Source organism: Acipenser ruthenus, chromosome 18 (genome assembly GCF_902713425.1).
Source record: "Acipenser ruthenus chromosome 18, fAciRut3.2 maternal haplotype, whole genome shotgun sequence".
In the NCBI taxonomy this organism is placed as follows: domain Eukaryota; kingdom Metazoa; phylum Chordata; class Actinopteri; order Acipenseriformes; family Acipenseridae; genus Acipenser; species Acipenser ruthenus.
In genome coordinates this window covers 14,945,700-14,963,699 of record NC_081206.1, presented here as the reverse complement: position 1 = coordinate 14,963,699, position 18,000 = coordinate 14,945,700, and the positions used below count along the sequence as shown (strand labels likewise).

The 18,000-nt window shown below is 40.8% G+C and overlaps 1 protein-coding gene across 2 annotated transcripts in view; it reads left to right on the top strand.

The window, feature by feature from the left end:
- LOC131696477 (protein numb homolog) overlaps positions 1–18,000 on the top strand; it is a 33,469-nt gene that overhangs the window by 6,460 nt on the left and 9,009 nt on the right. Inside the window, exons 3-5 of one of the 2 annotated variants that reach the window (XM_058991264.1) lie at positions 8,392–8,466; positions 14,882–14,914; positions 16,598–16,672. In XM_058991264.1, coding sequence (XP_058847247.1) covers positions 8,392–8,466; positions 14,882–14,914; positions 16,598–16,672 — 183 coding nt within the window. The remainder of the gene's footprint in view (positions 1–8,391; positions 8,467–14,881; positions 14,915–16,597; positions 16,673–18,000) is intronic. The other variant, XM_058991265.1, reaches the window with a different exon arrangement.

Below are 18,000 nucleotides of genomic sequence, written 5' to 3'. Positions count from 1 at the left end.
GTTCAATCCCAGGTGGGGGACACTGCTGCTGTACCCTTGAGCAAGGTACTTTACCTAGATTGCTCCAGTAAAAACCCAACTGTATAAATGGGTAATTGTACGTAAAAATAATGTGATATCTTGTAACAATTGTAAGTCGCCCTGGATAAGGGCGTCGGCTAAGAAATAAATAATAATGAATACTTTGGAATTGGCATTTTTTGAGTTTTGCCAAACAAATTGCTGAAATATATAATTGTAGACATCTATTGCTTGTAGCTTTTTTTTTTTTTCCTCGTCCACAAAAGCAAAACTTTTGCTAAAATTCTTTTTGAGAAATTTCTAGAAATTATACATTTCCATTGGCGTTGCGTAACAAATGAATGCACTTACCCGTCACACGCGATATCCGACTGCATCACCAGTTTTCTGATATAAAGCCCATCTCTTCAATGTTACATTGTACTTGGCATGGCAAATCAGTCTTTTATCATTGTGCACAGAGCTTCCTCCAAACTTCACTTTGGATACTGCTTTAATTCTGGAAACCTGTTTTTTCTGTTTTATCTTTTGCAAAATCCCATTGCCTTTTATCTTTTATGCAGTTCTGTGCATGGGTAACATTTTGATTTCATTTTGCTGTTGGGTTGTTAATGGGGAATTTTAGATGATGCCAGTACAATACATACTGGATTTAAAAGTATGTACTGTATTACAGTCCATGTGTCTGTTTTGGCAAGTGATATTTTCAGAATCATCGTTCTGAATTAAAATATTACTTCTGTTGAAAATATAGCACTGTACCAACAAAACCAACTACAGTACAACTACAGGAAGCCTACTTATTTTAAAACACAGTCCTTTCAGCAATGTATTTTCTGACATTGTATCTTTTTTGTGTTCCCTGAAAACCCTTTTACTGCTGTGTTATTTCCCCAACTCTTGCGCTAACAAATTTCAATGAAAGAATCAATGAAGGAACCCTCTGGATGAAAAACAAAACTAACAGGAGGACCGTCTTCAGATAGTTAAACATTCGAGACAGATTGCAGTAAATATCCTGCCTTGACCCTGCTGAATCAAATCATCCATGAACGATCTACCAGCAACACGAGCCATCTCTCGTGATGTGTCAGATACAAGAAAAAAATAAGAAATAAAATGGCAACAGTGCCAAAGAAAAGAAAAATATGCACTACAATATACGTCTCCCTGTACAGTTCCGCAAACCCAAGTCAATTTTTCTTTCCATACGAAATGAGTGTGTGTGTGTGCAGAGCAGGTGGTTGTTTGGGTCGTAGGGGACAGGTTACAACGTACTCACCTACATACATGTCAAATCAGATGAAATAATCCGATATGTGTCACATTCGTTTTAACCGTCAATGTAGTCAGTTTTATAGGGTCGGATATGTGAGTGCTGACTGTAATTGTAAATAACTACATACAGCATTACAGGCCTGGGTTTCTTGTAGTACTGCAAAACGACAGTGCAGTATTAATGTTTCATTTCAGTCATGCAGCGCTGCATTGCAAGGAATGGAAATAAGACTGGTTTTACTGTGAGTTTAATACACACCAGAGCTTGTTACCTATACACTGTTGTACCTATGTGCTATGCAATAGGAGTCTTATTTCCACCCCTGCATTGTGCCATACAGTACCATGTAGTCTCCTTGGCTAAATAATACATCCTAATTCAGTTTGCAAATATTAACCATCTCATGAATGTAGATGGCGAGTCTTGCTCCTTGCCCAGAGCTCTTTCTCATACAGCCAGCATACTGTACAGCAGCTTGTTTCTCTGTGTCTTCTTGCAGGGATTTGAATTCCTGATTCTGGCAGTGAAAGCCCAAGAGACCTAGATACCCTGGGTTTAAATACTTCAGATCTGATAATCATTGCAGATAAAAACAGGAAGCAGAGTATTTAAAACAAGCTAATTTGCTCCATCGCCTTATCTTAAATATTGTTTTTCCTTTTTATAAACACCCCAGCAGCACAGGAGGAAATGGGTAATTCCAAACGTATTAACTGGGTTAATTTTTCCCCGGTGACAGAATTATATGGTAATTGAATCCCTGTGTTGCGAAACTAATTTAAAATAAATAAATACATGAATGAATAGAGTCAGGTTCCTAGTGATGCTTAACATTGCCTGAAATCCACCTGCAGTGAAGGTTGTGTCACATCTCTCACTCTCATTGTATGTTGCAGCGCTCCCCTTTCATTAATGAGGGCTGTAGCAGACCCGGCAGATAGGGCGAATCAAATGAGTAGCCACTGCCTACAGGAAGGGAGCCGACCAAGTGAGCAAGCAAGATAAATGTGAGGTGTGGGTGCTGAGGCATGGTGAGGAGGAGATAGCGTGTGTTCGGTTCAGTGGAGAGAAATGGCGCTTGTTCTCGGGCAGGGTTGCTTTTTATGTAATCATTTAAGTTAGAATGTATAGTGGTCCCTGATATATTTGATACAACCGTTAGATATTTCTTTTTATGACATGACTTGTGACGCACGGAAAACAACAACACAAAACTGATTCTGACATAAAAGAACACTGCAAAACGAATAAAAAACAAAAGAAAAAATAAAAGTCTGCAGTGTTAAGCTGTATTTACTGCGTGTTACTATAAAATGCTTCAACTGGCTCTTTATTAGACAGATGCTTCAGCAATCTCATGAGAGGGAGAAGAAACTTGATCGGTGACATTGTACTCAGAAAACAAGCTTTTACAGCTCAGAAATGTAATTTAATTTCATTGTCCTGGAATCTGTTTTCTGTGGAACAGTGGAGGCGCTAGTGGCATTGCCTCCACTGTTGTGGAACGACCTATCCATGGATATCAGGACTGCTCAGTCCCTGACCACCTTCCAGCGCCTCCTCAAGACACACTATAAACCTCACAACTCTCCAATATACTGGACTGTATGGCACCCGGTTGTATCAATACTTGCATCATCTTATACCTGCACTTAACTGCTCCACACTTTGCTGTATTATAATTATATTTTCTGTATCTTGTACTTGATTTTACTCCTAAAGTTAACCGTATTCACGTTTTTTGTAATTGCTTTTATTTGAAATCGCCTTTATCCATTTATTGTACTTACTGCTTGCTCTTAATGGAATTTACTCTTTTATAAGCATATTTTTACTGTAAGTTTAACTGCTTAGTCGAAATCACTCTCAAATGTAATTACTTACTGTATTGGATAAGGGTGTCTGCTAAGAAATAAATAATAATAATAATTTTACATGCAAGAAACTTAGTAAACACTACAACAAAAGCAACTCCCAACACTAAATGAAAAGCCCTACACATTCAATGTAGGTGCATTTCAATCCCCACCTCTTCTGAAGTCCTATTGAAGCTGCTGATTGCTGTTGGGAACCTTAAAGCATTTATTGCATTTTAAAATCTGTAAGATCAGGTTTACAAAGGGGAGTTGCATACAACTTGAAATTCCAGCTTCCCCACTTCATAGCTAACAAAGCAGACATTGTCAAGGGGTCAGCCTTTAAATAGCCTTCAAGACCCTGCTTTCGGAAACCAGAAAAGGACAGCGGTTACAAAAGTGATGTGTTTATTGTCCTTTTTAAAAAGAAAAACTAAAAAAAAAACTTATTTCCGAGCGATTTCGGCTCGGAGTACAATCATACACACTTACTATTGGTTAGGGGTGGGAACTTCCTGATCAAGTGGAGAATGCTGTCTCCATACTTCTTGCAATTCATTTTCTAACCTGAAAAAGACATCAGTGTGTTGTTAGGAAGTGCCTATTTCCAGGCATTTAACTTCATTCGTTGTCTTTCCATTCGCAGTAATCATGTCTTGACCTTTTCTTACGATATTGCACTGCTGAACAATTTGTTTCCTTTCCTGTTTAAAAAAATAAATAAAAAACAAAAGTCAATGCCATTTTAATTCTGTATTGTTACTATGATTGATATGGTCACAACCCTAGTATACTGTACATAAAGTACATTTTAATGTGGTTTAAAGGTACAGGGGACAAATTAGGACATTTGAAAAACTTTTAATTATGACAAATCCATAATCGATTTCTTATGTAAACTGGTGCATAAATCCTAATGCAAAATGAGCAGAAAGAAAGGAGGCTACAGGTAATCAAACTTTAGCTTTATCAGTGACTTTACAGTCCAAAATGAGACACCCACAGCCCCACGGTGACACAGTTGCAATGTATGAGCAGAGACAGGCGGCTGCTGCGGCTTAGCCTACTCATTCTCAAAGTAGTTTTGTTTCAACAAGTTTTTTTTTACAGTTTTTGTCTTGGGTAAGTGAAGAAATCTAGATGTGAAATAATAATTTGTAACATCGGAAGCTTACTTGTGCAATGTCATGTGAACTGTAGACATAAATCAAATAACATGCATCTGAAGCCCTTTTCACACTGGCGCTCCTACCAGAGTCCCGACTCCTGGGTTCTGGCTGCCTGGGTCACAGTCCTATGTCGTGTGAAACCATGTACCTGGGTCGTACCCGGGGTGACCGGGTCGGCAGCAACCCCCCTCAGGATGTGAGTCGACACGCTTTGACCCGGGTCAAGAGGGACAAAGATGCATGATGGGCATTCGTTAGCCAACGCAGTAACAAACCGCCATGCCTGCGTGAAGGTTTCACTTCTGCAAAGAACATTTCTGTTTATTCTGTTTAGCCATATTTTTGTTGATTGAGACACACCATGAGCCAGATTGCAGCAGGGGTGAAGAAACATTTGCTGTAATCAACGTTTGGGCCGACGGTTCAATCCAGAGAAGCTTGATACATGGGCATTGATACTTACATTGTGTATTTGCTTTTAACCCAGGTCGACCCTGCTTCTTCAAAAAGCAGTGTGAAATCTCGTAGCCGACCCCCATGACACCGGGTAGAGAAGTCAGTGTGAAAAGGGCGTTAGTGTTAAAATTATTGGTTTTACTATACGTATTTGGGCCCTGTGCAAAAAATTTTATATTTGATAAAGATGATGAATTTGCACAAGGTCACAAATAGAGAAATGGATCCTACCTGCATGAGGTATAAGTGAGTGTCCACTCTTTAAAACAGGAAAAGCATAGCATTGCTGAGGCATTGTGGGCTAGTGGTGAGACCAGAGGACAGCTGGCACCAAGGATGGTTTTAACTGTGAAACAGCATGGTCCGGTGGGTTAAACGAGGGAAACGTGGTAACAGGAAGTCCTGCATATGAGACTCGGGGATGCAATTCTGCCAGTACTTACCACTATTCCGTACCGGGACTTATTTTGATGCCGGTACTGGGTACCAGGACCTATTTAATCCTGCTTTTCATCCAATGCAGATGCATTCCATCAATTCACACAGTCCACTCATGCAACATTTCTCAAATGCGCTTTCTTTCAGCACAGTTCGTGCTGCTTGCATTCTGTATCCTTATACTGCTTCGGCTTCTGTTAGCTGCTATTGGCCACCTAACGTGAGTATAATCAATGCATGTTGATTGGCCAAGCTTTCATTCTGATCAGATTTCATTTTGTCATGAGTCACAAATCTCTGCTCATTTCGCTTTGTGTCCGTGGTCATTCGTTGATCAACGAGAGAAGACCTTAGTAGTGCAACGTGTAAACAGCGGTATGGACTAATTTTGATTATTATAAATTAATAATTTTCTTTAGAGCGCTAGAGAAACTATCTGAAATATTCTAAACGAACATTGCTGCACATGAATTTGAAGGCAAAAAGCCACATCAGTGTTCTCCATAAATTACATAGTTGATAAATATTAGATAAATATTAGCACCGATTTACCACATTGCCACAATTTGCATGAAAGTTTCTAAAATGGCAAGTGATGTGTGGGACAGTAGGGATTAACATTAAAAAAAAAATAGGATCAAGAAAGTGCTGCTTCAGATTTTGGTAAGCGAGTCAGAATCGGGATACAGATGTGGGTGTGCTTCACACTTTTCAAACACAGGCCCAGCTTGCAAGGTACATGTTAAGTATAGTGATGGTGCAAAAGCAGGAGGAGAGGATGAGGTGTATAAAGGCCATTTCCCAGGCCAAGCAGGGAGAATGGATGAGATGGGAGAGTGTGGAACAACGCAAGATTGGCTGGAAAGACCTATGGTCAATGGAACAGAGCAGGATCAGTTTCCTCATCAGGTCAACATATGATGTTCTCCCATCACCACAGAACCTAAACCTCTGGGTAGGAGAGGATCCCTCATGTCCTTTGTGTTCATCACCTGCAACATTAAGGCACATTTTGACAGGATGTAAGGTGGCTCTTAGCCAAGGACGGTTTACTTGGCGCCATGACCAGGTGCTGCGATGTTTGGCCTTAGCATTGGAAGACAAGCGTAACATGACCAATAAGTTGTCACCTGTTCCATCAAAACATTACACACAAAAGACAACATTCCTCCGCCCAGGAGAGCAACCACCAAGAAAAGGTGTTAAAACCAATTCTCGCCCAGGACAACTGGAAGCTGCTAGAGACTGGAAAATGCTAGCAGATGTTGGTCAACGGCTTATTTTTCCACCTGAGATTGCCACCACTAACCTTCGACCAGATATTGTCTTGTGGTCTGGATCAGCACGCCTTGTTCACCTGGTAGAGTTAACAGTGCCATGGGAGGATGCTGTAGATGAGGCATATGAGAGGAAGAAACTGCGGTATGCTCAACTAGCCACTGAAGCGGAACAGCGAGGATGGAGAGTTCGGGTTTACCCAGTGGAAGTGGGTTGTCGAGGATTTGTGGCACACTCTACAACCCGGTTTCTCAGAGACGTCGGATTCAGTGGCCAAGAGTTGCGTCGCACAGTGAAGAACTTATCTGAAGCAGCAGAAAGGAGCAGCAACTGGCTGTGGTTGAGACGGAAAGATTCTGGCTGGGGACAGGTAAGTAAGCTGGGCTGAGTTGAGTGGGGGACGGAGGGGGGTGATGCTGGGACGCCAGAATCACCGTCGAGCCCTCTTGAGGTGTCGTGGGCTAGTCGACGAAACACTGAGGATGGAAGGTGCCCACTTGAAAACCCCAGAGATGTACCCTACTTAGCTCAATCCAGACGGTTGTCATGCTGATGCGCTGGGGAGGCCGCACTTTGGTTGATCCCCGGAGCCAGCATCGCAGCCGTTGTGTGTGCTGATGCGCCAGGGAGGCAAAATAAGCTGATCCCTGGAGCCAGCATTACACTTCAGCCATTAACACCAGACAGAAGGATATCTACATCATCATATGGAAGGAAACGTAAATGGATGGAGACACATATGGATCACATTAGTTTACTGTAAAGCTACGTCTTAGTTGGTGCTTATCTTGGCGAGAGCCGAGTTCAAATCAGCATGAAGTTTTAACATCTACTCTCGTGTAATGGAAATCATCAACGTTTTGTTTTGTTGTGATCCTCGTATTTTCCATTATGAGGACTGTTTAAGTTGAACGTGAGTTTTCACTTGCGAGTACATCTAAAAAATAAGGCATAAGTGAACCACAGTAATGATGTTACTTTATGTAAATGTGTATTTTGCCACTTGGTTTATTGTGCAGAAACCATAATACCAGGGATAAAAAATTTTTTTGTCTACTTTTATACTGTTTCTGCCTGTAAAATCATTTTATGCAATAGGTCATGGTAAGTAATCTACGCAGAAAAACAACAGAAACATACAGAATATATTATTGTAGGATAAGTGGTAAGTAGAAAATACATAAGACACAGGGATATATGTTCTAATCCAAGGCTATTATTGTAGCATGGCCAGGTCCTGTTGTAGGTGAGTACCCAGGGTCTGGAAAGTATGGGGATGATTGCTGAGAATACTATGGAGATTAAAATGGCCAAGTTAAGTACATCATTAGTAGTAGTAGTGCCTGTTGCATAACACATTTGAGGGGTATTTTAGCTCCTATTGTGCATTGCTTGACAAACCTTTTTGTATAATTTTTTCATAGCACAGTTTTTTTTATACTGTTTTTTATAACATCATCCCTTTTTAAGGATATCTTGAAACAAAACTCCCTCTCTACAGCAGTTACTGCATAGTGTAATATTTCTTAATGCTTGTCATTTAAGTTTAACTTCAGTGTTATATTACAGTATATGACTGAGTGATACAAGCAGAGGGGACAAAGCTTTCAGTATTTTCAGCCCCTTTGTTTAGGGTGAATTGGTTAGAATTGATCGGTTATTGAAGGCTTGTTTTGTATTTATAAATGTATCGTGTACTGATCTGTACATATTTTAAAAGTATTTATTCATTGGCACTCAAATTGTCTCAATTTATTTAATGTTTACACCCAGCTGTGCATATGAGAGTACCTGCGCTTTTTTGTTGAGAATTTCACCCCTGATCTGAACAATATCTGCATGCGCTTGCACTGTGCTGTTTTTTCTTGATATTTTTTTTCTCTCCTCTTCTCAGTACCTGGGCCATGTAGAAGTAGATGAGTCCCGAGGAATGCATATCTGTGAAGATGCTGTGAAGAGACTGAAAACGGTATGTATTGTCCGTTCCTCCTCTGCTGTTTTCTGTACCCAACGGTGTGTGGCTGCACTGATGAGAACGGATGTGTGTTTTCTAGATGCTGGTTCTGCACCTCTAATCCGTTCTTGGATTAAACAGCCCTTCCATAAGGGATTTAGGGATAAAGGGCTGGATGGCAACATTTAATCAGCTATCCAGTAATATTCTACAGTTTAATCATGCAGTGCTGTCTTCGAGGCCTGGACCGCCTCTGCTGTCTGAGAGTGAGTGACCTGGCACCAGGGTATTTATCTACTGCGTGTTACATCAAGTGTAAACACAGTAACTGTGTTTATTTCCACAGAGCCATCCTCTTTGCTGGTGGCATGGGGACATGTACAGTTTGGTTCTGTAGCACCTAGGTCATTAAATCTGGTAGTATGTACATCTTCTGAAGGACAGTTCCTGATACAAATGGACTATTGCAGTTTATTAAGTGTCTGAATTATTGCCCCTGAATTATGCTGCTGTTTCAAATGTCTCCTCTTGCAAATTATGTGTGGATAAGCCATTGTGAACGATGCCCTCTGGCTGGTTAATGACTAGCAAGGTTTTGAAGGAGCCTCTAGAGTAGATTCATTCATCATGTAAAGTGGATTCATTTCAAAGCAGTGGGCCTGGAATCCCACAGTCCTCATTTCTTCTATCAGTCCACATGAGGACAAAAACAAAGGTCCTCATGACCTCTCACCCGATATGGCTGTCATGTTATGGACATGACCTTTTTAGGTTTATACAAGATTGTTTCTCCACATTTGGTGCACATTTTAACAATCTATATACTTCCACTTTGCAGTCAGATACTGTATCCATTTTACTTAATATTTACAAACCTTAGAGCCCATTCCCCTATAATGCCCCTGGGGAAACGTATCATTTATATTCACCAAACAACCCTTTGTACATCAGATGTAAGGTTAGCTGTCTCCGATGAGTGGTACTGGCATCCTTATTTATCTTAGGAAATAATGGATTTCGTGGTGTATTACAATTGTTCATGCCACCACACACTTCTGTACTGCCCTGTTGAATGCTAGGTGATTGTTAGAGAGACTGGCAAAGGGACACACTGGTGAAGGAGATTTCTGAAGGGGTGGCAATGGTGCTGCCTGGAGAAAACACTGGTGAATATGATAATACTTGGAATTTAAATGAGTTTGTTCAGGGTGACCTGCTATGTGTCTTGTCAGTGCTCTGGCATTGCATCAGACTTATTTACCAGCAAATCTGTTACCGTCACCACAAGTTTTATTGATCTGTTTTTGTGTGTTTTCTTTTTACTTACACACTCTCTTTAAGTTGCATCCTATGTAACTCTTCATGGTATACCGAAGGAGGCAGTAGCTGAAATTAACTTTTGTTTTGCACAGGCCCTTTTGTCTGTTGTTGTTTTTTTTTTTTTGCAAAAAACATTTTGCCACTCATTTCTAAGCAGGCTGTATTTTAATATTTTTGAAGATGCAGAATTTAAATTTGTTTTTATTTAGGGTTGTGAACTTCTGACACTTTTTCTGCATGACTGTGGTCTCCTGAGAGTAAATAGTAAACACCTGTATCAGACAGGAAAAAATATACTGTGTGTGTCTGTGTTTATGAGCATGTGTGTATATGTGACTGCTAAAGCAGGGGTGTCAAGGCTAATCAGCTGTCAAAAGTGTTGTAATGGTTAAAGTAGCCTGCGCTTCACCCTCCTGCTTACCGTCTAAACTTGCATGGTTGTGCTGTAATGGGATGACTTTCAGCTGGGAACGTACCATGCAGGAGACTGTAATGTGTTTGTTCTGTGAGGCCATAATGGCTGAATAGCAGGTCTCAATGCCCCCTGCATTCAGTTGAAACTGCTCTTCATATCTCCGACCATACTCTTCACTTCTGCTTCATCACATCAAAACTACCCTGCAGCTTCCCCGAGTGTGATCTCCCTTCTATTGGGTTGTTTGGTAACAACCCTACAGGGAGACCTTGTACTTTGGTTTCAGGGTGAGACGGTGGAGTTGGAATCCAGGAATGTGAAGTTAGCAATTCCTGTTCTGTTTACTCTGCAGTCTTGTGCCCTTTTTCATTGATTTGACTGTAAAGATAAACCCCACTTTGCTCTGTAGAGTTCAGTGATCACTACTCCAGACACTGCACAGATCTGGGTGTCATGATACACTCTGGGTGAAGATATTCAGAAAGCTGGGGAGTGTGTAACTGATTGACAGTTGTTTTCAAAAAAGAAAAGCAATGAAATGCAAAACAAACAGCATTCTTACTGCAGAAGGTATTAACTTAAAAATATCACTAAGTAACAAACAGAAGATCTGAGGTTTCTTAAGAGAGAGTGGAGTTGATCATTGAAGTTATCAGAAATGTAAAGCTGCTTTTCTCAAGAAGTCTAGAAATGAGTTTCAGCAGAGCCCTTAATAGCAGTGACTGCAGAACTGACTGCTCCTAGGCACCTGCATGGAACATCTCCCCCTCTTTGCTGTCCCTGCTGGGGTATACCCCCGGTGACTTAAATACAGTGGAGACACCTGTACACTATTGTCTTGTTTATTATTGACTTATAAAAGTTTGCACAGTTTATCTCCCCCACAATGACTTAAAACTCGCACTAGCTTCAATTACTGCAAGTATGCTTAATGATCAGGGGCCAGGAGTTAGATGTTAAATACATTGTTCCTTCTTTTATAGCTAAATGAACAACTCATTTTCATAAACCTTCCGACTTGGGTGTTACTTATTTGTGCTGTGTTCAATGTGATCAAATTGACCAGGGGCCTGATTGTTCAAACTTACTGGCACCTTGTCATTTCAGTAATACAGTAAACAAGGTAAGTTCTGAAGCCCAGGTCTGGGTGCAGGGCTGCGTGTGTTTCAAGCCCTGTTAACTGATTCCACTCTAGATTTACAGTCATTAAGTGATCAGGCATTCATCCTCTTGCTGCTTCTTGTTTCAGAGCCACTTGTCCAGTGTTTAGACTTTGCATAGACGTTTGTCCACACACTGTGAATTTAGGTCATCATGACCTACAAAATGCTTGGCTGATATCTGTCTTCAGTTTTGAGCAAGCAGGACATTACATACTCACATAGTGTAATAGCGGGAGTGGTTTTTAATAAATACGATATTTTGCTGTTTGCTTGTGCTATTGTAGTCATTGCTCTTTTAATTTATTTATTCAGACAAGTTCAAGAAAGATAGATCCTCACTGAGACCATCCATGGCCTTACTTTTGGTGCCCTATTCTTGTGACTGTAGGTGTTTCTTAGTTTATTCACAGTCCTGTCTGTTATGAATCACATGCTTCAGGTAGAATTGAAGTGAGAGGTGCAGGCAGCTGCCCCACCCCACAGTCTGATGCAGGTAGAATTGAAGTGAGAGGTGCAGGCAGCCCCACAGTCTGATGCAGGTAGAATTGAAGTGAGAGGTGCAGGCAGCCCCACACTCTGATGCAGGTAGAATTGAAGTGAGAGATGCAGGCAGCCCCACACTCTGATGCAGGTAGAATTGAAGTGAGAGATGCAGGCAGCCCCACACTCTGATGCAGGTAGAATTGAAGTGAGAGGTGTAGGCAGCCCCACACTCTGATGCAGGTAGAATTGAAGTGAGAGATGCAGGCAGCCCCACACTCTGATGCAGGTAGAATTGAAGTGAGAGGTGCAGGCAGCCCCACACTCTGATGCAGGTAGAATTGAAGTGAGAGATGCAGGCAGCCCCACACTCTGATGCAGGTAGAATTGAAGTGAGAGGTGCAGGCAGCCCCACACTCTGATGCAGGTAGAATTGAAGTGAGAGGTGCAGGCAGCCCCACACTCTGATGCAGGTAGAATTGAAGTGAGAGGTGCAGGCAGCCCCACACTCTGATGCAGGTAGAATTGAAGTGAGAGGTGCAGGCAGCCCCACACTCTGATGCAGGTAGAATTGAAGTGAGAGGTGCAGGCAGCCCCACACTCTGATGCAGGTAGAATTGAAGTGAGAGGTGCAGGCAGCCCCACACTCTGATGCAGGTAGAATTGAAGTGAGAGGTGTAGGCGGCTGTACCGCCCCACTCTGACTCTCTTGTCATTCAGACCCTCCTTGGAGGGCAGTAATGGAAGGAAGTCAGCTTTCTGCTCGCTTGCACGCATTGTACTGTGACAGCATGTCACACTGAGACAGGGTTGTATTTCTCTGAGAGAGCAGGGAGACTGGTCTGGAGACTGGAGTGAGATCTGCAATGCGTGCAGACAAGAAGCCACGCTGATAAAGGCAAACTGGCCTTTTATAGTGCCTGTAATCTTGTGTTGAAGTGCTGTATTCTATATTTGCGGGTGATGAAGTGTGTGTGTGTAATAACTGGAGACCATCTATTCTGTTAAAGTACTGCATAAAGGACTCAAGTTTAAGTAATACAGACCTGCAGCGCCTTTTATCTGCTGGGGATCCTGGGCTGAAGTAGCCCTTTTAAAGAGAGCTAACCAATGTTTGAATACATTTCTTTGTATTTTATTAGCACTATCAATATAATCAGTGGTTCCCCATTTCACTGTAGATGAAAAGTTGGTGCTGCTTCCTAATCACTTCATGTGTTCAAACTCTCTCCAGTGGTCGAGCTGCCTGTGTGCCTACAGCACTGGAACCAGGGTGCAACCGTGTATATATAGCACTGTATTTGAAGTGATGTACTTCACACAATACAAGGGGGAGCAGTAATGAACTAAGAAACAATACAAAATAAAAGAGATTCCAAAGCATTTCATACTAGTCCTTATGTCTCTGCAGCATATTATTTATTATTATTATTATTATTATTATTATTATTATTATTATTATTATTATTATTATTTGCATACCTCTTAAGTTTTAATCCTATTTTTTGTTCTGTATGTCTTCTCATTTACAAATTTCATGATTTTAATATTTTGTGTGTTTTGTTTTTAAGCAGGTTAAAGAAAATGATTTATGATCTCATTGCACATTGCCATATCTCTCTTACTTTGTGTTTGTTTTGAAACTGATTTTAAAGTCTTGCATGCTTGGTGTTTCACTAACCTCTCAAGGAATCCAGCTCCACGCCATGGTTTAAACCGGCTCAAGTAAGATTAACAATTAACCAACTGGGGCAAAGTCAAAATCAGTGTGTGCTTGAAAAAAAGCGGAGTTTGTTATTGGGGAACCTTTAGGGGTAGGTCAAGGTTCCTTGCTTTTTTCTGATTAGATTAGATCAGAGTATTCATATTTTAAGATAATATTCTCTCCTGATCTCTTATACAGTGGCTGCCAGCATGTGACCAGTACACTGAGCTAAACTGCCTCGATCGAAGGGAAACACTCACCTGTCCTTGCGACATGTTTCAACACTTTTTTGCAATTAATTAAACAGGTGCCCAGGGGATCCTGTGCTATGCCTCAGACAGCTAGCTTCTCAAGGTTTTCACTTTGCCCCCAGGCATGACGAGAGAGCTGATGTGGAATTTCTTGAGCTTTTGCTGGTTTTCTGTTTGTTTTGATTTTTTTTCTCCTGATTTTTACTGATCTGGTTTAACAGAATAGACAAGATCCAACTCGGACACCAAGGCTGATACAGTGCCTGTTTATAATGTGTAACCCCACCCCAATCTTCAAGGTGTTTGTTTGGAAATACCATGGTGTAAACGTATGGATTATTCGATTTCATGCCAAGTGGTGGAGGATATGAAGTTTATTCAGAAGAAATTGGGCTTTTTTAGGTTAACTATAAATCAAGTTGACAAACATGGCTAAGGCTTTTGTTGGTGTAATGAGTTTCACTGTTCGGTGTTTTTGTACACATGTACACTGATGAAGATATGAGCCAAAACATTATCTTCATAGCTTCAGAAATCTAGCTTCGTCCACAGACGTGCAGTTCTGGGATAAGATCCCCATTGCATAGCAGCTTGAGTCACTTCAGATCAAACTGCTGTGTGACAGGAGCCATTTCCTTTCCTGCATACTGGTGTCCGGGTATTCCTAGGTTGTCATTTCAGCAACATCAAACACATACATGAGCAAGAGACAAGTGTGCTCCCAGCCGAGCTTCTAAAACCCTCCCAGCAGAAATAACCGTGCTGGTGCATGAGAGAGCTCTCTGCTCTCAAGTTTTACTAACCTGGTTACTAAACGCGTCTCTTCAAGGGAACGAGAGCTGTTAGCTGTGCATGAGCTACACAGTGTCCTTCTTTAATCTGTCCTTTCATTCTCTAACTGGGGCTGCAGCTTTTTTTAAGCTCCACAAGGGGCTTGGCTCTGAATTAATGAGCCCCCCACCTTTCCCCCTCCTCCCCACCAACCTGCTAACCCCATCACCCCTGTTCACATGTGCCTGAAGCTGTGGGATGTTTGTAGCTTTCCTTCAGTAATGTTTCTCCTGCCTTGTCGTCCCCCCCTCCTCTGTCACTCCAGGACAGGAAGTTCTTCAAAAGCTTCTTTGGAAAAGTAAGTTTGAATTTTCAGCTGGTGGTATCTGTGGATGATGGAAAAGGGGTGGGCTGTGGTGGTGGGGGGGGTCACACCTTAAGCTCTCAAAAAAACCAAGATGGTAGTTCAGGCTCCCTGTTATGGCCTTGGATGGTTTTTGAAAAAATTAACCTAGCTGTTGTCAGTTCCAATAGTGAATATATGCTGCGCACACAGACCTCTTCCTTTCCATGATTTTTCATACTAGGGATGTTTTAATAGGTAAACATTTTGAATTTTGTCTAAACATTTAAACATTTTCAGAAATATGCAACCAAATATAGGTGTGAGCCTTATTTTTTACATAGTAGTAAGTGTATAATGTAGGCCAATATTATTTTATATTTAAAATTCTATATAAAATGTCCATATAAAATTCTGTATCAATGCAGTCTTATACACAAAAACACAGTCATGTATAAAATGTATTGGAAGGCTTAAGATGAATTTTGTGATTTGGTACAAACATTCCCAATATGTTGAAGTTTAAACTTTTTATAAATTAAACAGAAACCATGGCCATGGCTACATGAATGAGAAATGATGAGCTTAATACATAAACATAATATTATTGGTATAGTTTCATTGTTTTATCATGAATCCAAACTGCTCTGAGATAATACTGCTGGTGAAAGGAGATATTTACTGTGCTGTTTCCATAGACTTCTCCAGGAAATTCATTAAAATCCAGTTCCTTTATTTAGGTAGGTGTGCAACTATTGAGAGCAAGTTCTTTTAAAGTGGTGACCTGGATAAGAAATGACTCAAAAGCTGGAGCATACAGTAATTAACATTAGGGTCAGCATTAAAACATTCCGTCAGACACTTCTATCAATTGGCCCTTTAGACCTTTTCAGTCCGGCCCTCTAACCTCTTTGTTGAGTCCTGATGCATCTGGCAGGCAGCTTGTATCCTCTGGAATGTGGAGGTTCATCCATACACATGTGTATTCATACACAAGCCAATGACCAAAAGGTTCATGAGTTGACAATATTTTCTTAACGGCTAAAATGTGTGTATTTTCTTCAAGGCCATTTTAACATACTTATTTGCCATCTGTGCGGTCCTGTGTGCTTCAGAATTGTATTTGGATAAGCTACAGGTTCATTAGTGGATGTAAAGGCTACAAGAGCAAATCCGAATACATTGACATTATTGTAAACCATTCAAAGAGTTTTCTCATTGAAAACCCCTTTCCCATATATCTGCTGGCCTGGTTGCTGGCATCAGCACAGCAGTGTACCTCAGCAGGCTACAGCCTTGAGAGCGCTGACGTTATTCAGAATTGTTGCTCAGGACTTCAGGAACAACAAGAATACAGAAAAGTGTCCTAGAGCAGGGTTTGTGAGGTGTGGCTACTCGTCCCCTTCCCCCCCCCCCCATTCATCTTTCAACTCTCTCAAATGCGTTGAAGGCATGAAAACCTCCACAGCTTGCATGTGGTTGAAATGTGCTGGCCTGGTTTTCTTCTCTGCAGTGTGCTGTGTTCCTGTATCTCTGCTGCCAGTTCGTGTGGGTAATCTGGGGAATGCTCTAAATTTGACACTCTGCTCCTGCCTCTCCTTCTTTTTTACAGGTGGGGGGGGAGGGGGCGCTACGGTGGAACGCAGTCAGTAAGACACTTCGACCAAACTGGCTCATCTTTGTCTCTTACTTTTAAAGGCTGGAAAGAAAGCAGTGAAGGCTGTCCTCTGGGTATCGGCGGATGGACTCAGGGTCGTTGATGACAAAACAAAGGTCTGTATTGTGTTTTGTACCTAGAAAAATAGTATTTCTACAAATGAGCTTACTAATTTGCCTCCAACCCCCAAGAAGTCTGTATATTCAATGTATGTGGACACCCTGAAGGGCTTTATTGCATTTATAATCCTGGTAAAACGGTGGATTTGAAGAAAAAAAAGCTTAAATCATGTTTAGGGCAAAAAATGTTTGTTTTTTATTAAATATTCTGATTCAAATAAAGTAGTCCCATTTATAACTCTGAACTACACACTAAGTTAATCTGAGTAAATTAATGTAATTAAAAAACAATATCTTTATTTTTGATATTGTTTACATTGCTATTACACCAGGGGGCGGAGTTGAGACGGCACAGAGTTATTTTTTTCTTCCTGTCAGTGCAGACACACTGTTTGAGCAGAACAGATGGGAAGAATACAAATAAATTCAACCACGTCTCGGATTTCAGTCATTTGTTCAAAGTATGTGTCACAGAGGGGTGGATAATGTGCAGAAGTGTCTTTTTGTGCTTTTGTAGTGTTTACAAACCGCTAAAAATATATTATTTGAAGTGACAAAGTCGGGGTGACTGAGTATAAATCCAACCAATTTCTATTTTGATAACTTCCAGTTCATTTAATTGTTCTTCATCCAAATCGGCATGTCTGCTTACTACTTTTTTTTTTGCAGGTAATTGGTCACTCAGTTTTATAACTTTACTGTACATCTGTAACTGTAAACAAGATGGCTACCATTAATTTAAATTCTGCGAGGCAGCGCAGTGATATCTAATAATGTAATGAGGCTTCAACTGTCCGTATCCATCCAATATACGGACAGCTGGAACCTAGCTCGACCAATCACATTGCTTGTTTCACGTTCCATTTCCAGCCTTGGATTATAATGAAGTAATATACTACTACCAGTAGAACAGGTTGCCAGCATTTGTGGAGCAAAATATGTTTTATGGGTGTGATTCACCAAATATTTATGGCTTTATAGTATTTTGTTTAAATATAGCTGATACAGGATAAGTAAATAACTAAACAAAATAAATAAATAGAAAATGTTTTCATACTGCAAGTTTTATTCTTTCTTTTGTAGTATGTTTTATAATTCATTTTCTGGTAAGTCACAGAATCGCCATTCAGCAGTTTTTTTTCATTCCGCCATTTTATCTTGTTGGAGTGGAAGTGGAGGGTGTTCCTTTGAAAAGTGGCCGATCTGACAATGATGTGAACCAGTCACATGACAGATGGAGACTTGCCCGGTGATGTAAGGATGTTAGGGCAATAGTTCAATCTATTTTTCCTCCTATGATAATCTTTTAACCAATCACAGGCCAG